At 42.6% G+C, this 24,207-nt stretch overlaps 2 protein-coding genes across 7 annotated transcripts; both read right to left on the reverse strand.

The window, feature by feature from the left end:
• Window positions 1-401: 401 nt before the first annotated feature.
• pdha1b (pyruvate dehydrogenase E1 subunit alpha 1b) lies at window positions 402-12,531 on the reverse strand. 4 transcript variants are annotated; one of them, XM_034706373.1, is made up of 13 exons: window positions 12,348-12,531; window positions 10,347-10,367; window positions 8,669-8,830; window positions 6,314-6,379; window positions 6,046-6,219; window positions 5,837-5,963; window positions 5,662-5,753; window positions 4,795-4,887; window positions 4,533-4,688; window positions 3,931-4,002; window positions 3,141-3,208; window positions 2,878-2,986; window positions 402-2,770 (listed from the first exon to the last, which is right to left on the reverse strand). In XM_034706373.1, the coding sequence occupies exons 1-13, from the start codon at window positions 12,405-12,407 to the stop codon at window positions 2,606-2,608; spliced, it is 1,365 nt and encodes a 454-aa protein (XP_034562264.1). In that variant the 5' UTR covers window positions 12,408-12,531; the 3' UTR covers window positions 402-2,605. The 4 variants fall into 4 exon arrangements, with proteins under 4 accessions (XP_034562264.1, XP_034562265.1, XP_034562266.1 ...); XM_034706374.1 differs by lacking the exon at window positions 10,347-10,367; XM_034706375.1 differs by lacking the exon at window positions 8,669-8,830.
• Window positions 12,532-13,856: 1,325 nt separating this feature from the next.
• Window positions 13,857-22,585, reverse strand: acot9.1 (acyl-CoA thioesterase 9, tandem duplicate 1). Of its 3 annotated transcripts, XM_034706308.1 has the most exons (16): window positions 22,401-22,585; window positions 20,964-21,058; window positions 18,873-18,899; window positions 18,165-18,210; window positions 16,921-17,091; window positions 16,791-16,828; window positions 16,627-16,710; window positions 16,438-16,541; window positions 16,135-16,208; window positions 15,891-15,958; window positions 15,674-15,785; window positions 15,229-15,319; window positions 14,991-15,076; window positions 14,805-14,892; window positions 14,571-14,721; window positions 13,857-14,487 (listed from the first exon to the last, which is right to left on the reverse strand). In XM_034706308.1, the coding sequence occupies exons 1-16, from the start codon at window positions 22,412-22,414 to the stop codon at window positions 14,432-14,434; spliced, it is 1,305 nt and encodes a 434-aa protein (XP_034562199.1). In that variant the 5' UTR covers window positions 22,415-22,585; the 3' UTR covers window positions 13,857-14,431. The 3 variants fall into 3 exon arrangements, with proteins under 3 accessions (XP_034562199.1, XP_034562200.1, XP_034562201.1); XM_034706309.1 differs by lacking the exon at window positions 18,873-18,899; XM_034706310.1 differs by having other exon boundaries at window positions 18,165-21,058; window positions 22,401-22,584.
• Window positions 22,586-24,207: the final 1,622 nt, after the last annotated feature.

Here is a 24,207-nt window from a genome sequence, read left to right on the forward strand (position 1 = left end):
GCCAGGCTGGGGCCAAGGGTGTTGTCAGAGGGACACATTAAACCCTGACAAAAGAGACTGAGAAGTGTGAGGACCGGCTGAGAACAAACTGGCAAAACATCAGTGCATCCCTTTATACTAGACATATATACTACTGTGGACTATATCAACATGCAGACTGACAGCAGCTGATTGGCTGTTTACACTCAACATGAGTCCGTTAGCACTCTAAGCTTTTATTATTGTAAAATATTTGCTTGGTGTGGAGGGGGGGCCACAGGGGGGGTCCAGGTTCAGTTTCACAGGGGCACTGGCCCCTGTTGGCCCCTCCCCAGAACCGCCACTGCGATGATCGGCTTCAAGAACACAACGTTACAGATACTTCGTCCAGAAACACAAACCCAAACACGAACACACAGCAGTGATCTTAAGCGTTTATTTTACAGCTTCTCCGTTCAGCAGACACACCAACACTCACGTAAAGCTTTATTTCTGTACAAGCTCAGGTTCAGTTACAGTAAACTTCAGTGCAAAGAACAGAGAGGTACATGAAACACAGGGTCCCTTCAGTGCTGCTGGTTTCCCCTCGAAATCTACCTTAAAAGGATTTAACGTAAAGGAGTTCCACATTTTAGTGCATCTTTAAGTCTCAAAACTATTATAGCTGTAAAATATTAAATATCATAGTGCATCATACTAAAACCCTTAAATATCATCTGATACCACAGATCTTATTATCCATGAATCCTCACATGGTATATAACTCTGAATAAATACACGTACTCATCCTTTAAAGCAGCAGTGGAAGAAGTACTGAGATGGTCCTACTTAAAGCTCCTGTGAGAGGTTTTTAGCCGGTTATGAAACAGACTGAAATGAACAGTGATGCCTCTCTGTGACCTAAAAACACAAACAAGACTATTACGGACAAGATTGAAGATTTCTACGTCGTCATTTCCACTTCCTGTTTGCTCTGTAAGGGGGTAGGTGTCACAGGAGACAACCTAAGAGAGCTTTGATTACTTAAACCACAGCAGATATTCACAATGAGAGATACATTTCACTGTTTAAGACAAGATGAGAGTTTGTCTCATCAAATTAGACACTATCTACACAAGTAAGTTCTTCTTTGGCCACAAGGGGCGCCAAAACCAACACAAACAGGAAGTCGCTCACAGGAGCTTTAAATAAAAACAGTAAAACCAAAAGGTGTCTGTGCTTTGCTGCAAATAAAATCCTACAGTCAAGATTTCACCAGCTACTTTAAAGCTCCTGTGAGTAACTTTGTTGGTGTGGGTTTTGGCGCCCCCTGTGGACATAAGTTGCGTTCACACAAAACGCAAATAAAATAAATTATGCACGTGAATTACATTTAAAGTCAATGTAAACACGCAAGTTGTAGTCGGCGGCACTCGCTGCAAATACATGCTGTGGAAAAACGGGGATCGTCTGACACCTACCCCCTCACAGAGCATACAGGAAGTGAAGATGATGATGTAGAAGCAGCCAGTCATGACGTTGATGGACTTGTTTGTGTTTCTAGGTCACAAAGAGGCTTCAGTGTTCATTTCAGGCGGTTTCATAACCGGATAAAAACTCCTCACAGGAGCTTTAAAACGAGCATCAGGAGGTATTTAAAAGTGCTAAATTCAAAGTATGGACCCTTTAAAAGACGTAAACATGAGCTTTAAACTTTTACGTCGTCGCTGGTATAAATGGAGACAGTTTTTTGTTGCAAAGCTTAATCTGTGAAATAACCTGTAATGTTAATATATTTAAGTGTACATGATATATATTAAAGTTCCTTCCACCACTGCTGCACACACACTTTGATCACGTTGCTCGGTCGTGCATTTCCTGCTCTCTAACACAAACATACTGAATCCTTTCATCAGCTCTGTCTGATGATTTGGTTTAAAAAGTCAGGAGATAAAATAAAGAAATGAATGTTTTAAAATATAATTCTGACATTAATCTGAATATTTGTGACTCCTTTTTTGAAATGAAGCAGCTGGTTTCCTGGAGGAGTGTTTCAGACGTATTTAAAGGATATGAATGTGTAAGATTTAAAGAGGGAAGTTAAAGCTGTGTCTAAAATAAAGATAGTTATGTTTTCATTATTTTAGACTGAGTTTTAGAATAAGTTCTACACTCACACAGATTACAGATCCTCTTCTCTGCAGACAAACCTCTGACTGGCTCAAGAGAGGCTGCTTAGTTCTTTGCATTGCTCCTTTAAAAATAAAACCTACACGTGTTGTAAGATTTAAAAATCAGGGAGACGGTTAACTTTGGAAAGTGGAGGAGAAAAAGTGAGACAGGACAGCTGAGTTTTTGTGCGTATAATTTGCAGCCCTGAAGTTTTTTCTGACCTGTGAGGTTCTCACAGCGACCTCCGGCAGCAGCTCAGCGGCTTCATGATAGATGGACATCGACAGACCGGACACAGAATAAATCTTAAATATCTCTATAAAACTATAAATAAATAACACTGACGGGTTTCAGGTGAAGTCCCCTTAAGGTGCGGAATGATCTAGAGTGGAGGAAGGAGCTGCGGAGGGTTGTTGGTAAAGTCAGGGTGTGGTGCAGCTGCAGGACTCAGAGGGGGGCGGGTGTGTATCTGAGTCTAGCTGATGGACTTGAGATTGGCCCAGCGGTGAGTCCCGCGGACCTCCAGCGGCGGCTCGTCACTGAATATGTGGTTGCAGAGCTCCTCCAGCGGCGGCTCCGGGTCGGACGTGGCGAACTGAGTGGCGTCCTCCACCTCCTTACGGATCGCTATGTCGATCTCCTGAGAGGACGAGAGGGATCACGCTGATCAGGACGGCTCCTCGCTTTCACATCAAACAAACAGCTCAAACTTCCTGAGAGGCACGAGTAAGAGTGCGAGTGTCTCACCTTGAACTCCTCCACAGACGCCATGTTGTTGCTGAGCATGCGCTCCTTCAGCATGGTGATGGGGTCGCTCTTACTGCGGACTTCCTGGATCTCCTCACGAGTGCGGTAGCTGCAGGAAGTGACATCACAGTGAGGTCAGAGGCTGCGTGTACGCCCACATGTTCTGGTTCTGAATGTTTGAGTTCAGCTTTAGGAGCTGGAACCTTCTTGGTTTAAACTTTAACAGGAGGATGTTTGGATCATCTCTACACTTCATCACTCACCTGACGCCGGGATCGCTCATGCTGTGTCCGTGGTAACGGTAGGTCTGCAGCTCCATCACTATCGGACCCTGAAACATAAACACGTCTTTGAAACTCTCACCGCTGTGGACAATCTTTATGTGTTTGATTAAAGTAAATATTAAAGTTTCTGGTTGTGGAAAATAAACTTTAACATGTGGAAACTTCATCTTCAAAATCAGTTTATTACACAGGAGGATGGAAGGAGACAAGGAGAGAAGTTAGTATGAAAGGAGGTAAGGAGAGATGAGAACAGAGGAAGGAAGGAGACAATAGGAAGGAGATAAGGAGAGAATCTGAAGGAGACTAGGAGAGAGGAGAAAAGATGGAAACAATATGAAGAAAGGAGAGAGGAAAAAAAGGAAGGAGATAAGGAGACATGGTAAAAGAGGAAGGAGATATGAGAAAAGAGGAAGGAGACAGAGGATAAGAGAAAGGAGGTAAGAAGAGAGGAGAAAGGAAGGAGACAAGGAGAGAGGCAAAAATAAAAAGATGAAGGATACAGGTGAAAAGGAGGTTAGGAGACAAGAAAAAAGGAGGGAAGGATAGAGGAGATTAAAGCAGAAAGGGAGGAGGATTGAGGGAGAGACAAGCGAGAAAACAGGGAGGGAGAAGAGGAAAGAAAGAAGAGAGGATAGGAAAGAGGAAAGGAAATAAGTAGAAGAAGTGGTTAAGAGGAGAGGACATTAGTGCAAAGGGAAGGAAACAAGAGTGGAAGAGAATGAAAATAGGAAAGGAGGAGAGGAGAGACTAATGTGGAGACTAAGTTCACCTTTCCAGCTCGGCAGTGGTCCGCTGCAAACTTGGTCGCCTCTCTGACGCACAGAACGTCCATCCCGTCCACCTGAGAGAGGAGAACCGGGTCAGAACATGGACCACAGAGGTCCAAACACAGACCAGAGGTCCAAACAGAGACCACAGAGGTCCAAACACAGACCACAGAGGTCCAAACACAGACCACAGAGGTCCGAACCGACCCCGGAGGTCCGAACACTTCCTCTGATTGGTTCGTTTGTTTGCAGTATCATACATGAGCATCAGACAGCTGTATGAATGCTCACACCTGCAACTGCCAGGACGCAACATGAGCCTCCTGTTATAGTCTGGGTCCATACGGGCCAGCTGCAGCGTACAGTCAGCAGACACACTGCAGCCCCGGCCCCAAGACCCCCAAGACGAGCTTTACAGGAGGACCTTTAGAGGCGTTTACCTGAACACTGTTCTGACGCCATGTTAAAGCCGGTTCAGCAGCCACACATGTTTCTGAACACATTATTTATCAAAGACTTAAGATCTGTAAAGAATGAGGTCTGAGTCTAAAAACACTTAAACAGGATTCAACAAGTCTGGTCCTGCAGGGTCGGTCTGTCTCACTCTGATGCCGGGTATGAAGTCTCCTCTCTTGTAGTAGTCGGTGCTGGCAGACGCTCTCTCCACAGACGTCCCCATGCCGTACTTGTTGTTCTCACAGATGAAGATGCACGGCAGCTTCCACAGGGCGGCCATGTTGAACGACTCAAAGATCTGGCCCTGATTGGTTCAGAGAGGGCGGACAGAAATGGGCGTGAGGAAGAGTTTTTGTATGAGTCATGAAGTCAGTTTGACAGAGCAGCATGAAGACGGGCTGAAAGTTCACCTGATTGGCTGCTCCGTCTCCGTACAGCGTGACACACAGCTGGTTGTTCCCTTGGTACTGACACGCCAGAGCAATCCCAGCGCCCAGAGGAACCTGAACAGAGACAAGGACAGAGGAGGGATGAGACAAAGGAGTCATGAGGGGGGAAGGAGACAAGGAGAGAGGATGGATAAGACAAAAGAGATATGAGGATGGAAGGAGACGAGAGAGGATGGATAAGACAAGAGAGATATGAGGAGGAACGGAGAGAGGACATTAAAGAGAAAGGAAGGAGACAAGGAGAGGAGAAAATGGGATAGAGACAGGGAGATAGGATATTGAGAGGAAGGAAGGAGACAAAGAGATGGAGATAAGGAGAGAGGAGAAAATAGGAAATTAAAGAGGAGGAAGGAGACAAGGAAAGAGGATGGTCGAAGGAAGGAAACAAGGAGAATGGAGGAAAGAGAAAGGAAGGAAACAAGGAGAGAAGATTAAAAAAAAAAAGAAAATAGGAAGAAAGGAGAGAGGAAAAATAGGAAGGAGACAAGGAGAGAGGATATTAGGAAGGAAAAAGGATTGACCAAGGAAGGAGACAAGGAGAGGAGGACAGGGAAAGAAAGGAGACAAGAGGAGAAAATAGGAAGCAAGGAGAGGAGCAAAGAGGATGGACAAAGGAAAGAGTTAAGGAGAGTGGAGGAAAGAGAAAGGAAGGAGACAAGGAGGAGAAAACAGAAAGAAGTAGAGGAAAAAATAGGATGGAAGGAGGAGAAAATAGAAAGGAGACAACGTGAGAGGAGAAAAGAGGAAGGAAGGAGATAAGGAATAAGAACAGTGTTTTGATTTAACCTTTGACCTGTTACTTTCTCACGTTGGCGTTTCTTTTCTTACCTGCGCGCCCACGATGCCGTTCCCCCCGTAAAAATGTGGCGCGTACATGTGCATCGAGCCTCCTTTCCCTTTGGCCACGCCTCCTTTACGACCTGCAGAGCGACACGCGTCACATGAAGACGATATAAACTTTAAGTTCATGCACACAGGTTTACAGGTGACCCCTCTCTCTCACCTGTGAGCTCGGCTAAGATCTCTTTGACGGCCACCCCGCGGGTGTACGTGTAGCCATGGGCGCGGTACGCCGTGATGAGGTGATCAGAGGGGTTGATGGCGGCCTCGATGCCCGCTGCACACGCTTCCTGCAGGGACGACACGTTTCAGTGTGCACTGGTTTAAAGACACATTTAAAAACCAGGACTGAGAGGACGTGCAGGTCCTCACCTGTCCATCATACAGGTGACAGAACCCTCTGATGATCTTCTGCTTGTACAGCTGATCAGCTTTGAGCTCCATGCGCCGCACAGTCTGCATGGTGCGGTAATAGTCCAGGCCCTGCTCCCGGGTCAGGTCCGCCTTCACCGGGGGGCCCTCCTCCAGGCGGTGCACGTCGCATTTCTACCAAAGAGGGCGGCGAAGAGAGGACGGCGTTATTCAACAGTTTAGAGGAGGGCTCTTAGTTTGAACAATGCAGTCACGTTCTGTTCCCCACCTTGATGTCAAAGGTCGCCTGAGGGGTGAAGTCAGCGAAGGAGCGGGAAACCACAACTCTGGCCCCCTGTGATCAGAAACACACATCAATGAAGGTGGATTAAAACACAGACACATGGCTAAAGGTCGCTAACACACAGAAACACACACACTGAAGGCGTGTTCTGCCCTCCTCCTCACAGCAGGTGGAAGGTAAGGTGAGCTACAGGTGAGGGGAGAGGACACAAGGCTCTGTGGATTCATCCTGGACTGAGGACTACAGCTGTGAGAGGAGTGGAGGTCAGTAACAGGGTGGAGGTCACATACACATGATCCTGATATGATCCTTATCATGACAGCAACTTTAAAAATCAATGTCGTCATAAGTTTTCATTAAAACTATCAATACAGGATTAAATTAATGTTGATGATAAATTAAAGATGTTTAAACTTCTAAATATTAGGGATGTCCCGATTAGATTTTTGTATATTATCTGCAGATACAACGAAGCTAAACAAATTCACTAAAGATGTCTTCAACTTATTCAATTTAACTTCAACCAGCTCGAATCGTTGTAAAAGCCGCATTTAAAATAAAGATTATACTGAGATGATGTCAGAGCTGAGTTTAGCTTAGCAACCTCCGGTCTCAAAATATGAAGCCCATGTGGAAGTGTTATAAACTGCAGTTCATTGAGCGTCCACTAGAGGCTGGCTGCAGAAACACAGGAAACCACATACACACCCATTCAAAGAAGACGATCTTTACAGCAGAAATAAACATGTTTACAGCCTGGTTCAAAAAGCGGCTTGGCTCTACGTAGCTAATCTCTCTATCAGCACACACTGTACGGGGGTTTTCAACGTGACGGTTCAGAAGATATTAATATATGAGTTTTTACCATAGACTGTAAAAAATATGGACGTAGTATCCGTGACGTCACCCATCTGTTTCTGAAGAGCTGTTTTGAGACCAATCGGCTGCAGCAGCCATATTGCTTCTGTCGAGCCAGTGTGACGTAAAGAGGCGGGCTTTGAGCCTCCTAGCCAACAGCTACAGTGTTCCCACAGGCAGCTGTGCCTCTCATTGGAAGACTAGTAATCTCAATATCTTCAAAATTACCGAATTAGAAAAAAATTCCCCCCCCTCACAGTGAGAGGACATCCAGAAATGAGCTATCCAGACTACACTCATCTTTTGTACCAGGCTGTAAACATGTTTATTTCTGCTGTAAAGATCGTCTTTTTCCCATTCATGTGTATGTGACTTCCAGTACTTCCGGAGCCAGCCTCAAGAGGATCCTCGATGAACTGCTGCTTCTAACACTTCCGCAATGGACTCATTTTTAGACCGGAGGTTGGCGCTTGGTTTTTACCCAAATAAGGACATGACTCACAGGAACAGATGGGTGACGTCACGGATTCTACGTATAGATTGTATAAAATATGGACGTAGTATCCGTGACGTCACCCGTCTGTTTCTGAAGCGCTGTTTTGGAGGCCAATCAGTGGCGGCGGCCATATTGCTTCTGTCGAGCGATTGTGACGTAAAGAGGCGGAGTTTGAGCCTCCTAGCCAACAGCTACAGTGTTCCCGCCTGTCAATCAGGTCAGCTGTGCCTCTCATTGGACGACTCGTAATCTAAATATCTTTGAAACTGCAGCGTTATGAAAATAATTCACCCCCTCACAGTGTGTGCCGATCAAGAAATGAGCTCTCCAGACTACACTCGTTTGGACTCATTTTTTTAGAAGGTAGCCGTTGGTACTAAGTCCATATTTTATACAGTCTATGGGTCAGTTATACAACGCCCAGATCTGCTCCGATCAAACAGCTGAGATGGGGATCGGGACATCCCATAATAATTTAGTTCTAGATCAGTGTGGAGATCAATTTTTTCTCCTCATCAGCTAAAAAAAACCTAACAAAAACAAAAAATTAAGGTAAAAAAATTAACTAATTTAATGTAACATGATCCAATAAATAATGAAAAAGTAGACCCAGTAAAAGTCAGTGAAATAAATTAATAAATGAAAGTGAAAGAGTTTAAATGTCAGTAAAGATGTGACAGATGTCTGACTTTGAAAAGAGAAAGATCACGAGTCATAGCCGTTGTTTTTACATGCTTATCCATAATATTAGATATTATTTGATCATTCTTAAGAGAAGAGAGAAGGTCGTTAGTGATTTCAAACATTTCCCAGGAAACCAGAGAAAAGCTCATAAAGTTAAAAAGGTCATGAAACATCACCGAGCCCCTTTTCATTCTCTCTAGTAGTGATTTCAGACGAGCCACAGACGCTCTCAGACTCTCAGGTCTGGTCCCCGCCCCCGTTAGTGATCAGGCAGACATGAAGGGTGCTCCTCGGGTTCTTACTGGTCTGTCTAGCTGGTCGCTCTGGGTGCTAACTAACTCTGCAGCAGGCGCTCTAGCACTGACTGGTGGTGGTTTGGGTGGTTGTCGCTGGGCCTGTGCCAAGGCGGGCGCCGCCGCTGCCGGTGACGTTACATTGACGTACTCTGACAGGTCAACCAGCAACTGGGGAGCACAGGAGCCAACCAATCAGAGCACAGCACAGCCAGAGGAGCTCTACAGAGTCTACAGGTGAGGAGACAGGTGAGAACAGCAGCAGCTACATGGAGGATGAACACACACACACGAACACACACACGATGATCTCTAAAGGCAAACATCAGGAGGAACACACTCAGGGAACTGGATTCAGCCCAACAGTGTCTACGTCTCACCTGATATTTGGCACAAGTGGCACAGCATTTAAACACCGTCAGACTGACTGAAGATTGAGAGTTTTATTGGGTTTATGAATTCTTCTGTTTTAGGATTAACACTGAATTCAATAAAATGTTTATTTAACCTTTAAATAAGAAGATTTCATTCAGGTACAATTAAACTTTTTAATAATATTTATCCCAAAATGTCTTCTACTGTTAATCAAAATATTTCCTAAAAGTTGTCAAATAATAAACTTCTGCTGTATTAGCTGTTATAAATTAACAACCTTTAAAAGATTCTTTAGATTTTATTTGTATTTTATTTATTATTTACAAATTTCTCATTTATTTTTATTATTATGTATTTATTTATTATTATATTTCATTTCTATTTTTGTATTATTTTTATCAGTTATATTTTTGTATTTATTATTATATTTCCTTACCATATTTATTATTTTATTAATGTTTTTATGTATTTATTATAATCATTTAATTTCTATTTTTATTTTATTATTATAATAATATGTTATTATATTTAATTTCTACTTTCATTATTATTATTATTATTAATTCTATTTATGTATTAATTTATTTTATGTAGTTTTCTTGATCTTTATCTGTCATGTTCCTGTCATGTTTTAAACCTGTCTGATTGTCGGGTGGTTGGGGGGGAAGTTGGGGATCTACATGTATGTGTTTGTAGGGTTACTTGTTCAAACATTTAGAAAAAATTATAAATAAAGTCTGAAAAAAAAACAAAAACAAACAAACACTCTTTATAAATTGAAATCCTAATTTAATTAAAGTTCTTTATACTAAAAGTTTAAATCCATAAGTCAAGGGTTTCATTCCAAATATAAAAACCGAGCTTCTAAAGAACAAGTTAAATGTTCAAAGCTTCATTAAAAAGCAGACAATCACATTAATCCTGACTCCTAGACCGTTCAAGGTTGATTTATATTAGAATTCATTAAAACTGTTATTTTTAAAATTAGTTTTCCTCTGATTATTCCTGTCATGACACTGAGAAGCTCAAACAGACGATAAATGATGTGCCAATGTGAAATATCCCTCTGAACCAAATCTCTAAATGTACCGGTGATATCACAGTTCAGTTAATAACATTAGAAACAACATTACACTATGAAAACTTTAAAATAGGTTTGATAATTTAACCAGAAACCAGTTAAATTAGTGATCTATTAGATGATCTGTAACTTAAACTTTCTAAACTAAAAGAAGCACAGAGGAAGAGCTCCTCTGGAAAACACGTCTGCAGGAGCAGACCTTAAATATGAGCCGAGCATGGAGTTGCTTACCTCAGACACTGTTTGGGCTCCCTACGGTTCAGGCCAGGGAGAGGGGGAGAGGGGGAGAGGGGGAGAGGGGGAGAGGAGGCAGAAAAGCAAGAAATAAATGGGGATTGTTGTGTTTCTGTGATTGTGTGTGTTCGAAGGAGAGAGAGAGAGAAAGAGTTTAAGCAGCAGGGTTCCTACAGTCACACGCTCGGTTCTTTTACCTTCTTCTGTTCTGATTGTTATGAGAGCCTGTAACGGTTTCTTCTGAAACCCGATCACAGCTGATATTTACATGATTAATCTGAAGGACTGTAGGAACCGTGCTGCAGCTGAAACACCGACACAGACACACATGCTGCTGTCAGAGCTCTGTGTTCTGACTGGAAGGGAAATAAGCAGAGTGGCTGCACTGATGTGTTTCAACTTCAACCAAATGTAGCATTCAAGCTAATATCTTTTCAGTTACAGGCTGCGAGCATGTTGTATTATTCTTTATTGCATTTTATAGAGTCATAGTGAGATGTTATGATCACATCATGCCTCTTAAATCTGAATATTAGATTACTGCTGGCAGTAAACTAAAGACTTACCTTTTTAATCTGGCTTAATTAATAGACTAGTTTCTTTTAAGCCCTGGACTGCATTACTACCCATATACCTGTAACTGCCATTGTTTAAACATCATTTTAATTTTGTTTTTATTTTATTTCAATTTATTTTTCTGGCATTTTTTGCCATTATTTTTTAGCTTAATTTTATTTTATATTATTTTTCTGGCATTTATCTGCTCTTATTTTATCTACATCATTTTATTTTGCTTTATTTCATTCTTCTGGTATTTATGTACATTATTGTTTTTTGCTATAATTTCATTGTTTGTTTTTTTTAATCTGCTGTTACTTTATTTTGTATCGTTTCAACATCATTTTATATTATTCTTCTGGTATTAATCTGCTCTTTTTTTTTTAATTTAATGATTTGTTTCCTCTTATTTTATTTATTTATTTTAAATATTTCATTTTACTATCCTCGGTCTTGCATTGCAACGATCATGATATCATGCTTTCCTTTACAAGATTTGACCAAAAACTGTGACGAGGTAAAATTTTAAACTGTATTTGAGAATCTTTGCCAAAGAAAATGTAAATTAAGTCACTTAGTCTGAGATCTACTCTGCAGCAGTGGCTCCAGACATCAAATGAACTATAAATAAATAACCGGTCTGAATCCTGATGGTCTCAAAACCTCTTGTAGGAGCTTTTAACTTAAAAAAGGTAACTGTTTCAAGATTCAATATTTCTTTAATTAATTCTATGAAGATTTCAATGTTTTAATCTAATTGTATTCCTTATTTTAACTCTGCATCGTCATCACTTGTTTTTAGGAGCTCAATAGTAAATATACATAAGAGGGATGAACTCACATTTATATATAAGAGCTACACCTTTATGTAGCTCATTAAAAACTGCTGGTCTGATAATGGAGTCGCATTATAACCTGGAGAAAGGTCGCCAACATTTTCGATACGACGATACGGAGCACGTATCGACATATCGATTTTTATTTTCTAGGATCTTGTTGAAATTTAAAATTCCATTAAAATAAAAATGAGTCTGTTTGATCACATCAGTGCATCCACGTGAATGAGAGCAGCTCGGGGAAAGGAAGAAACCACATTCACAGAGAAATAGATAAATTAAAGAAAATCAATCTGATGATAGAAAAGGAGGAAACAAACATTCATGACGACACGGAGCGCGCGCTCAGGTATTCAGCTTCACACCGTGCCATTAATCAATCCCCTCACATCCACTCAGTCACATACAGACTCACACACACACAAGCACAAAGCCCCTGATATCTGACCGCCACATGCAGACCACAGAGTCCAGCTAGCCTCTGAGCTAAAGTTCAGTTCTTTACAAGGTCAGCCTCGTGCCAAACAAACCAGCTAACAGTTAGCATGAACCAGCTCAGCCCAGACACGGCCCACAGCTCGAGGTCACCCCGCAGACCACTCACCACGTTCCTGCCAGTGATCCGACACAGCGCGTTAGATATAATGGTTAACATATTTTGCATGCTACTGGACGAAGACCGGCTCTGAAGGGATTACAGGCTGATGATCACGGGAGAGGGCAGCTACTTCCGTGTTGGTGTCCGTCTGAGAATGGAGTCCGACGAACACAGGCTGCAACGGAGAAAGGTTCCTCACGGGTTTTATAGCAGCCTGACGGAGCGACTCAGATTTAACTGATTATTAATTAAAGGAATTAAAGGAAACAATTAGTGAAAGAAAAAATGATGTTTTGTTTATTGATGACCGGAAATATGTTCCTTAACATTAACTAGATGGATAGAAAACGACTTCTTTAGAGATAAGAATAATCTAAAGAAAGCACATGTATAAAAATAGTGCCACTATATTATTTAACATTTAAATAGTAATTATAAGGTTATTATTTCCTTTCACTCATGAAAATAAATGAAACAATAAAGACGAGCGTAAGGACTACTGAAGATGTTGTTTTGGGGGTTGGGCAATTTTTTCTGACTAAAAATACAAATTCTGATTTTAATTCTAAAATTCTGAAATAAAAGTAAGAAAGCTGAGCTTAAAGTCAGAATTCTCAGATTAAAGTCAGAATTATTAGATTGAAGTCAGAATTCTGAGATTAAAGTCAGAATTCTGAGATTAAAGTCAGGTTTATGAGATTTAAGGTCAGAATTCTGAGGTTAAAGACAGAAATATGAGATACAATTTCAAAATTCTGAGATTAAAGGTCAGAATTATAAGATTAAAGACAGAATTCTGAGATTAAAGACAGAATTATGAGATTTAAGGTCAGAATCATGAGATTTAAGGTCAGATTTATGAGATTTAAGGTCAGAATTATGAGATTTAAGGTCAGAATTCTAAGGTTAAAGACAGAATTATGAGATACGATTTCATTATTCTGAGATTAAAGGTCAGAATTATTAGATCAAAGTCCGAATTATGGGATTAAAGGTCAGAAATCTTAGATTTAAATCAGAATTCTCAGATTAAAGTCAGAACTCTGAGAAAAAAAGTCACAATCTTAAATAAAACATATAATAATAATAATAAAAATTAAAAACATATTTTTTTCCTAGTGTAACCTCCAAAAAATAACTGATATATGCATTTATATTAGCTCTGCGGTGTCCATGAGATTGAATCATTGACTAAGAAAACTTTGCAAACACTTGATATATTTCAATCCATATTTTTTCATTGATCTGTCTTTAAATATAAATCTTCACATCTCTCAGATAATAAAAGAAGATTTGACTCCATTATCATGTTCTCTCTTCGCTCTTACAGCAGGTCAGTCTTGATTTGTTACTGAGTCAAATCATTTTGTTTAAGCACATCATTTTGTGTCTGTTGTAAATCAAAAGTCAGATATAGGAATAAGATCCCTCCTGACTTCACTCAAACATCATCAGGTGTTATTCTCTCAGATGTCAAACGTTTCAGAATCAGAAGAAAAAACAGAACAGAGAAGATAAATAAGAATCCATTTATTGCATTTGAGTAAATACACATAAAGTACACCTCCTCCCTCCCACAGCTGTCTGACACATTCAGAATAAAGCTTCAAAATAAAAAGTCAAAGAGTATTGTGCGTAAAAGCGGCGGTGGAATATAAAAATGTAACATCTGTAAAGCCATGCGATCTTTGAAGAAGGACTAAAGAGTATGAGGTAAGCATGAGGCGAGGGAATGAACGTTCGCTCCACTCTCATCAGTAAGACGTGACGCTGTAAACGCTGACTCCTGAAAGTAACCATGAAGAGAAGTGTCAGTACGTTCCAAAGAATATAAAGTTCCGTTGCTCTGTCGTCGTTCTCTCCACACTCAAATGTAAACAACAACATTTAAAGTGACACGATCGAACATGTGAGCTGTGTGACGTTTACAAGGTGTGATATTAAAAAAAAGCTGCTTTCATTCTTCTTAACTGACCTCTCTCTCTCTCTCACACACACACACACACACACACACACACACTCAAACACACACACACACACACAGGCAGGTCAGACTCTGTAAGGCTTCGTCAGGCAGGAGGCGGGCTCCTTCAGTTCTCCACAGTCTGATTAAAGTGTCTCTTCCCGTCCAGATACAGCATGGACTCTGTCACATGAAGAACAACAGCGTCAGACACGTCAGATAACATCTTCTACTTCCTGCATCTTCACAGAGCAGCCGTGACTCACCTCCATACGTCATCGGGATGATGTTGGGGACTTCGCGGTCGGAGACGAAGGTGAAGTGGAAGACGTTGGTGGTGTTGTGCTGGCGGGTCAGGGGGTCAAACACCTCGCTGTGAACTCTCACCTGGATGTAGTTCTCCTGAGTGTAACACACCTGCAACAGAAACACACACAAATAAAGAACAAGCTTCTGCTGGAACAAACAAACAGCCGGGACGTCAATCTGTCCTCTCTGACCTGAGATGAGAGCAGCAGCAGGGAGCCGATATCCACCGGCTTCTGGAAGAGGATGTCATCCACAGCCATGAGACTCGGGCGGCATCCTCTGCAGCACACCAGGAGAGGGAGAAACAAACACTTCAACATGCTGAGGTGACAAAATACTCTCTCTTTTAAACATCACCTGCTTCTTAAAGCTCTGACCCGTAGGAGCAGGCGTTGGCCCAGCCCAGCTCGTAAGCTTTCCTCATCAGAAAACCTCCAAATATCCTGTTGAAGATGTTCCTCTCCTGACACACACACACAGACAGAAGGCTTACAGTCACAATCAGAGCTCCTAGTCTCGTTTTGTTTCATAAAAACAGAGCATACTGTGATGTTTCTGCAGCAGAGGATAAATGATGTGAGGTAGAAATGAGTATAAAGGTTTATGAGTATCAACCTGAGGATGGCAGATCTCCAGGCCCTTCAGTTTGGCGTCTTCCATCCACACAGAGTTTGAAGGCAGCAGTCTGCTGCGGAAACTGACCGTCCTGCAGGAGAAGAAGAAAGACGCTCTTTAATAAACACACACGGCCGTATACTACAGATCATGCAACAATCTGGAGTCAAGCATCGTATGGTTTTGTGATGTATCATGTCTTGTATTGTCGTGTCGTACCAGCGCCACAGTCTTTGTTTGTACTGCACCTGGTTGTAATGCAAACACCTGATAGCAGCTGTAGCACATCTGACATCTGTTCAATGACTAAAGATCAAGGAAGCATGAGCTGTGGTGAATAAGGTGAAGTGCTGAGATCTGTTTTTCATCGTGTTTTGAGGAGGAGGATTTTTGAGGAGGAATCTTGCAGGCGGCAGATTTAATCTCAAACAGTATCTAATCTTACTTTGTGTCCAGGGTGTTGAGGAACAGGCTGTGTACGACCTTCCTCTCCTCGTCTGTCGGAGCCACCTTCAGCAGAGAGGCCGTGCTCAGCTCCTGACGGCGGGATTTATTAGCTACATAACAAACAAACAAACAAACAATGATTAAAAGAACGGAGAGGAGGGAAAGGTTTCTCATAAAAGTGGAATCTAAATCTGATCTGTGTCAGAGTTCTGTACCTTCTCCTTGCTGGAAGATCTTCTCCTCCTCTGGACCCTCTGGCTTCAGTGGATTTACAAAAGCTGCCCTGAAATCAAGAAGAATTCAAGATGTGTTAAAACAAAGTTCTCACAGCTTCCCTCTCATGAGTTACAAAGTGACCTTTGACTTCAAGCAACCAAAGTCTTCTCTCTGCACCTTTGAGTTTGAGGGCGAGATATTCTTTATCATCAATAGTTTGTTACTCCTCTCTGAGCGTCTCACCTCTTGTTCTCTGGATCTCGAGCCACCATGACGAACGTAGCATCCAGCACGGGGCCGTAAGCTCCGTCCCGGTACTGAAAGAAAAGTCCTGTTAATGTTTTTTCTTGTAGTTAAACTCTTCTCTCTGAACTTTTCCAGCTCTGCACAGATTATCAATCACGTGCTAACCAAACATCAGTTTCACCTTCATCTTAGGCACAGACTTGACTTCACTTTAGTGTCTTTGTCTCTGCAGCTGATATGGACATTGCTGTTATAACAATTTGACTCTCTCAGTGTCAGATTTAGAGGAAAGTCTTCTACCTGTGACATGTGCATCTTGGCTTCAATGGAGGTCCTCCCCACCCACGTCACATGACCGGTGAACTTGATGTCGCAGTCAGGATAGATGATGTGCTGCCTCATGTCTGCACAACAAAAACACAACAACATGAAAACGTCTCAGGGAGTGAAACAAAACGAGACGTGAGAGTAACCTGAAGAGACGCTTACCGATCTTATCCACCAGCGCTGTGACGATGGACAGAGGAGACCTCTTCAGGGCGGTGTTGTACGTGTGAGAGTACGAGATGAGGACTGAGGAGAGAGACGAGGGAGAACATTAAGATCTGATGGATGAACCGACACCAGGGAGGATCTCTGTGTCACAGTGATACCTGCTAAACTGTCCAAGTCCTCCAGGATTCTCCCAAACCTGTGAGGAGACCAAGAGTTTCAGTCCTCTGTGTGTTAGTCTACATTAATACTGATGTGTGTGTGTGTGTGTGTGCGTGCGTGCGTGTGTACCTGACAGTGTTGTGAAAGGTCAGGTATTTCTCTCGGAGCTGTGGTTCAGAGCCCAGAGGCAGGTGGACCTCCAGGTAGCTGTCCTTCATCGACTTCACTGGGAGGTCGTTTTGAGACTTCGCCAACATGGAGGACAGCGACACGCGCTCGGCCATCGCCTGCTGGTGATCACTGCGAAGGAAAACATTGAGTGTGTCACCGTAAGACGAGTCTCTGTGTCTCACCACTATCATCTCTCTCTCCGGAATTTTGTGTCTAACATGAGTCTGGTCCTGCTGGAGGTTTCTGCCTGTTAAAGGAAGTTTGTCCTTGCCACTGTAACTTGCTAGGCTTAGACTGACACACTGGGATCCTGTCTTTCCCTCTCTCTCCTCTCTCTGCCTGTCTCTCACTTTAACTCTTCCTGTCCCATTAAAGTTACTAACCATAGACCTTTCTGGAGTCCCTGAGCTCCCTCGTCTCGTAGGTTCCTCTGGATCTCTGCTGTAGATTCCTTTTTTGGGTCTGTTATTCATCCTTTCTTTCTTTCTTTAATTCCCTCTTTCATTCCTTCCTTTTCTTTCTTTTATCCCTCCTTTCTTTCCTTCATTCCTTCCTTCTTTTTCTTCTTAATTTCATTCCTTCTTTCTTCCTTTCTTCTTCCCTTTCTTTCTTTTATTTATTTTCCTTTAATTTCTTTCTTTCTTTCTCTCTTTGTTCTTTCCATGTTTCTTCATCCTTTATGTCTCCTTTCCTTATCCCGTCCTTTCCTTCTTTCCTTTCCTTCACCATTTATTCTCCTCTTTTTCTTTCTTCTGGTCTCCCTCTCTTTTCTCTTTTCTTAGACCTTTCTGGAGTCCCTGAGCTCCCTTGTCTCGTAGGTTCCTCTGGATCTCTGCTGCTGTGGACGTGCCAGACTCCAGCTGCTACAACTACTACTATCCGTCTCCCCACTATCATCTCTCTCTCTCTCTCTTCATCTCCCTCTATCCCTCTCTCCAACACGGTCTCAGCAGATGTGTGTCTAACATGAGTCTGGTCCTGCTGGAGGTTTCTGCCTGTTAAAGGAAGTTTGTCCTTGCCACTGTAACTTGCTAAATGCTGCAAAGTGCTCTGCTCATGGTGGATTAAGATGAGATCAGACTGAGTCCTGTCTGTAAGATGGGACTGGATCTGATCCGGTCTTGATGTTGGGTCTTTGTTAATAATAGAACATAGGGGACGGTCTAGACCTGCTCTGACTTTAGACTCGGGACGTTGTTTACCTCCAGTTGGTGGACGCTCCCACGATTTCTCTCAGCCTGTTTCGCACTGAAAACAAAGAAACACCATCAGTGTGTGTGTGTGTATGTGTGTGTGTGTGTGTGTGTGTGTGTGTGTGTGTGTGTGTGTGTGTGTGTGTGTGTGTGTGTGTGTGTGTGTGTGTGTGTGTGTGTGTGTGTGTGTGTGTGAGGACAGCTTTATGTTTCATACTGTCTCTGTCAGAGTGTCACTACAGCTACAGCCTTCAGGAGACCTTGTAGTTCTCATGCTGTTAATGTGAAGCCACTACAGGGCGGGTTCAGATCTGTGATCATGTCTGTGTTTCCTGCAGGCTGCAGCGCTCTGAGACAACATGGAACAGCACAGAGAAAAGAGAAGACAGACTCTGGAAACCAGCCGTGACGAAACACTGAAGCTCAGAGGGAAGAAGAAGATGAAGGTTAACAGGCCACCGACGGATGCTGCAGGGAGGGTTTAGCTCTACTGTGGAAGAGCAGGAAGACAAATCCAGCCGAGGTGAGCTCTAAATCCAGACCGGACACAACATTAAAGCTGCTGAACACGACACAAGGACTGCTTCAGAGAAAAGAAACGTTCGGTCTCTCAGTGCGGAAACATGCAGGAGGAAGTAACGTGCAGTTTCAGGAAATCAGAGCAGAATACTGCAGGAGACAGGAGTGATGATGGAGGTTAGGATTGTCTAAGTTTACCATTGGACACGTGTAAAAGAGGATTTCCTGTGGAGAGACACAGATGATTAACAAAAGGAGAAGAGCATCTAAATTAGATTTGATACAAACTGATGATAAATATGTGAAATCTCATTCCGTTAAGTGAATGAATTAAGTTCATTTCAGGTCAGCATGAACAATTTGTCCTTTCAAAAATTAAACAGAAGTAAGGTTTAAATTAAAAATGTGAACATTCAGGGATCAAACTGAACGAAAGGTGTGGGCTGAAGCTTCGACTTACTGTGTAAACAACTCCTGAACTTTAGTGACACCAAAACAACACAACATTTCAACATTTCCAGGTCTCAATCTTTATAAATCACCACTCATCATCAAGTCTTTCTCAAAGCTCATCACAATCAACAGATGACACAGGTATCACTTTGAAAATAAGAATCCTGACAGGGTGAGCAGGACCCCAAAGTGACAGGATGTTGCTCCTCTTCTCCCTCTCAGAGATGGTTGATGGTTGGGGTCCAGTAGCTCCTCAGGCTGCTCTCATATCTGTGCCCACTAACTGACATTATTTCCCCACGACCAAGACCAGCCTGAGACCACACTAACGTTTTTTCCACAAGGTCAACAGGCAGAGGGGGAATGAGACAGACTACTTTCTGTGGATTGATTTGATACGACGTGTGATCAGGTCGTCCCTTTTTCTGTATAGAATGAATCAGTGTTCTATTTGGCTTTGATCAATCAGAACATTCTATTCTGCTTTGATGTGTTCCATTCCGTTAAAGTCCATTGTGTTCCAATCTAAAGTTCTTTCAGTGTGTTTTGACCAATCAGATATATTTATATAGTTTATATTTGACTTGGAGAAAGCCTACGATACGTGTACCACGGGGGCTCTTGTGGGGGGTACTGCGGGAGTATGGGGTTCGGGGGCCGCTACTGCGAGCTATCCGATCCCTGTACGACCAAAGTGAGAGTTGTGTCCGCATACTTGGCACAAAGTCGGACGCGTTCTCGGTGCGTGTTGGACTCCGCCAGGGTTGCCCTTTGTCACCGGTCCTGTTTGTAATCTTTATGGACAGGATCTCAAGGCGCAGCCGGGGGGAGGAGGGTCTCCAGTTCGGGGAGCTTGGAATCTCATCTCTGCTTTTTGCAGACGATGTGGTTCTGTTGGCTTCCTCGAGCGGGGACCTCCAGCGGGCATTGGGGCGGTTTGCAGCTGAGTGCGAAGCGGCCGGGATGAGAGTTAGCACCTCCAAGTCTGAGGCCGTGGTTCTCTGCCGGAAAACGGTGGATTGCTCTCTCTCGGATGGGAGTGAGACTTTGCTCCAAGTGGGGGAGTTTAAGTATCTCGGGGTCTTGTTCGCGAGTGAGGGTAAAATGGAGCGTGAGATCCACAGGCGGATTGGTGCGGCGTCGGCAGTGATGCGGACGTTGTATCGGACCATTGTGGTAAAGAGGGAGCTGAGCCGGAAGGTAAAGCTTTCGATTTACCAGTCGGTCTACGTTCCAACCCTCACCTATGGTCATGAGCTGTGGGTCATGACCGAAAGGATAAGATCGCGGATACAAGCAGCTGAAATGAGTTTCCTGCGAAGGGTGTCTGGGCTCGGCCTTAGAGATAGGGTCAGGAGCTCAGACATCCGGAGGGAGCTCGGAGTAGAGCCGCTGCTCCTCCGCGTCGAAAGGAGCCAGCTGAGGTGGTTCGGGCATCTGGTAAGGATGCCTCCCGGACGCCTCCCTTTAGAGGTGTTCCGGGCACGTCCAACTGGGAGAAGGCCCCGGGGTAGACCCAGAACGCGGTGGAGGGATTATATCTCCCGCCTGGTCTGAGAACGCCTCGGGATTCCCCAGGAGGAGCTGGAAAGTGTCGCCGGGGAGAGGGATGTCTGGGTCAATTTGCTTGGACTGCTACCCCCGCGACCCGACCCCGGATAAGTGGAAGAAAATGGATGGATGGATGGATGGATATTTAGAAAATGCTGTTCATATTTTCTAAATATAAACTTAACGCCTACGTCTGCTCTTTGTTGAGCTAAGTGTCGGGCTGATGACTGATGTGTAATAAAAGCAGGTGATTGTCAGTCGGGTCAAACATGGCTCCTGTCTTACCCTCAGCCATGTCCGGCGCCCTGCCCTTGTGGTTCACGCCCCCCGTGCAGAGCGTCCTGGTCGTCAAGGACGCAGCCGACCGCAGCAACAGGAACCTGAAGGCAACACGAGGACATGACATAAAAAAACAAACATAAACAAACCCTGAGACGACCTCAAGGACGAGGAATACAGTTACACCTCATCCTCCTCTTCTATTTATAACATCCACAGACATCTGGGTTAACGCCTGTCTGCTCACACTGAACAGCTGATCTCACACACACACACACACACACACACACACACACACACACACACACACACACACACACACACACACAGTGACTGCTGCATCATGTGTGATGTTACCAGATACCTCAGTTCAGTCAGCAGCTCAGTTTAGAAATCATCTGCTCCTTCATGTTACAGGGAGAAGAAGACTTTTGCTCGGTTGAATGTTAAAGAAATATTCTTGACATGTTATCTAAGCTAACTTTTCATTTACACGGTGTTGAATCACCTGGTTAATATTTTTAGAATTTCATGTATTTATCAGGATAAAGCCTTAGAGGTGTATCATGTGGTTTTGAGGGGGTCCTAAAAACAGATAATCACAAATGCAAAACAATACAAGACAAAATACACAACAAAACACTCAAAATTTAGACAACTACAGACAACAACAACAACAACAAGGGGAAGATACAACCTTAGATTAGGTACAATAAATGAGAGAGAATACAATAAAGGAGGAATGTTTCCTCTTAGAATAAATAAAGGGAATAAAGGAACAGTGAAGGATTTACTGGAAACATAAACAGTTTGTTTTTAGATAAGAAAACAAATATTTTTTAAATAAATAAAAGTTTTTTTACTAACTTGATTGGATGCAAATGAGACAAAAGAAGATATCTGATCTTCTTAATGAATAACTATAAATATAAGGTGTTAAAGTTTTAAACAGTCAGGTTTGTCAATTGAATGCATTTAAAATAAATTGATACCAGGGAAGTTAGTGTCTTATGTCTGGAGGGAGTCACATGGACTATATACTATAGCTTCATAATGTGACTTGGCCTTCTGATCTACCTATATAGCAGTCTAAAAGCACTAAACCACAGAGTCAGATGATTTGTTCTGCTCTTTCCAGCATGTGAATTCTTCCTCTGACAGCTCGACACACCCTTAATGTACACAACCCTCCCCTCCCTGTGTGGGCCTCAGAACTCTCCCCAGGTGGAGCTGATGTCTTCATTAACATGGCAATAGATATTTAAAGTCTCTCACATACCAAACCCTCAGACATAAGAGGTGTTCAAGCACTCCAATCATCCCTGGTGTTCATGTTAAGGTGTGTTTACATGCTGACGGTCAGCGTGGCTGCTGTGATTAGCAGGTTTAGCTGGAATCAGATCTTTAAATCAGATCTTTAAAGCGGGTCTAAACGTCACTGACCTCGGTGAGAGCATGATGGAGTCCGAAGAGTTCAAGGGACTCAAACAAAGCCGGGGAGTTGAGTCCAGAAACAGAGTAAAACCTCAGATTTCCTCTTCAGGGCTGTGCCAAGGTGCCAAGCAGTCAGGACCTCAGGGCGACTTCCGTGTTGGTTTTCGGCCCCGCCCACTGCGCGGTGACGCAGGACGTACATTCCACAGAGCTCTGTCACCCTGAGTTCAGTCCGTCAGGCGCCCCCGCATCAAAACAAACCTTAGGACCAGATTAGGACATATCAGTGACTCATAGAGGGAACCTTAATCCTTTAAATCTCTCTAAAGGTAACTCATGTTTTTATCATGTAAGGACTGACACATGATTAATCAATAATATGTTTATTCCATATTTATATCAATCAATCTTTATTTAAAGAGCACATTTTATACAAATCAAATGCAGTTCAAAGTGCTTTACAGAGATTAACAAGAAAGAAGAAGAAATAAAATAATGGCAAAAAATATTTGTATAAAACTAATTTTAAAATAGACATGCACATCAACAATAATAAAACATTGGGGCGCTGGTGGCCTAGCGGTCTAAGCGCACCACATACAGAGGCTACAGTCCTCGTCGCAGAAGTCGCTGGTTCAATTCCCAGCCAGTCGACCGTTTCCTGCATGTCTTCCCCCGCTCTCTACTCCCCACATTTCCTGTCTCTCTTCAGCTGTCCTATCAAATAAAGGCAAAAAGGCAAAAAATATAACTTAAAAAACAAACAAAAAAACCCCCAATAAAATACGTGTAATTAAAATAAGTTGAAGTGTTGCAGATAAATAGAGGCTAAAGGGGGCAGACTTTACCTAAGGGTTAAGTTGTGCACCCATAGTGGGTGGCCCATCCTGCAGCCTCTTTCCCAAATGTCATTCCCCCACTCTCTCCCACTTCCTTACCCTATCCACTGTCCTCTCCTCTATAAATAAAAGGCGTAAGACCCCCCCAAAAAATTAAGAATAAATAAATAACAAAATACAGGCTAAAAATATCAATAAAATTGAGCAGATAAATAACAAAAAACAGATAGTTAAAATTAATAAATAAAAAGGGTAGGGATAGATAGATAAAGAAGATCAAATAATGGCTGAAAATATCAGTACAATTGAGTAGATAAATAAGAACAAAAAGAAAAAATCAGATAGTAAAAACCCTACTTAAAAGCCAGACTGGCTAGTTTTAAGTTTAAGTTTAAAAGTCTCCTCAGGCTGTTCCACCATTACAGCTAAAAGAGAGGAGCTGGAGGATCTGAGAGGCCTTCCTGCTTCAGACACTAAAAGCATCTCTGAGATGTAGTGTGATGTGAGGCCATGCAGCGCCTTAGAGACTAGTAAAATCATTTCAAATCAACACGAAAAGAAACGGGTAGCTAATGTGAAGACTTTGAAACAGCGTAATGTGAGCTTTCCTTCTGGTCTTGGTTAAAACTCATGCTGCTGCATTTTGTATAATTACAGTTTGTTTGTTGTATTCTTTGGAAGACCAGTAAGGAGAGCATTACAGTAGTCTAACCTGCTAGTTATAAAAGCATGCATTAGTCTCTCTTTTATGAAGTTTTGCAGCCCAACAGTGGGTTTGAAGTGAAGATAAACACTTTAAATATCAGTGTATATGTTTGATGTATGCTCAAACAAAAGAGGGTAATAAGGGAAGTTATGAGAACACTGTGAAGTGACTGATGTGAAACCAGTAGCTTGATTTAATCTAGCTGCTGTAGGTCTGTATCAGTCATTAATAGGAAACCTATTCTTGGTAACCAGCGTTTAAAAACCACTTC

Source organism: Notolabrus celidotus, chromosome 17 (genome assembly GCF_009762535.1).
Source record: "Notolabrus celidotus isolate fNotCel1 chromosome 17, fNotCel1.pri, whole genome shotgun sequence".
Taxonomy (NCBI): Eukaryota; Metazoa; Chordata; class Actinopteri; order Labriformes; family Labridae; genus Notolabrus; species Notolabrus celidotus.

Excerpts from the sequence above, each read along its gene's own strand:
- pdha1b (XM_034706373.1), bottom strand. The coding sequence starts at position 12,407 with ATGCAAAATATGTTAACCATTATATCTAACGCGCTGTGTCGGATCACT. Across the intron at positions 5,964-6,045 it reads GTCACCTGTATGATGGACAG|GAAGCGTGTGCAGCGGGCAT; the intron begins GTGAGGACCTGC and ends TCGTCCCTGCAG. Across the intron at positions 2,771-2,877 it reads CGTCTGTGGAGGAGTTCAAG|GAGATCGACATAGCGATCCG; the intron begins GTGAGACACTCG and ends TCGTCCTCTCAG.
- acot9.1 (XM_034706310.1), bottom strand. The coding sequence starts at position 18,370 with ATGAAACATAAAGCTGTCCTCACACACACACACACACACACACACACA. Across the intron at positions 17,092-18,164 it reads GGAGCGTCCACCAACTGGAG|TGATCACCAGCAGGCGATGG; the intron begins GTAAACAACGTC and ends TTTCCTTCGCAG. Across the intron at positions 15,959-16,134 it reads CGAGATCCAGAGAACAAGAG|GGCAGCTTTTGTAAATCCAC; the intron begins GTGAGACGCTCA and ends TCTTGATTTCAG.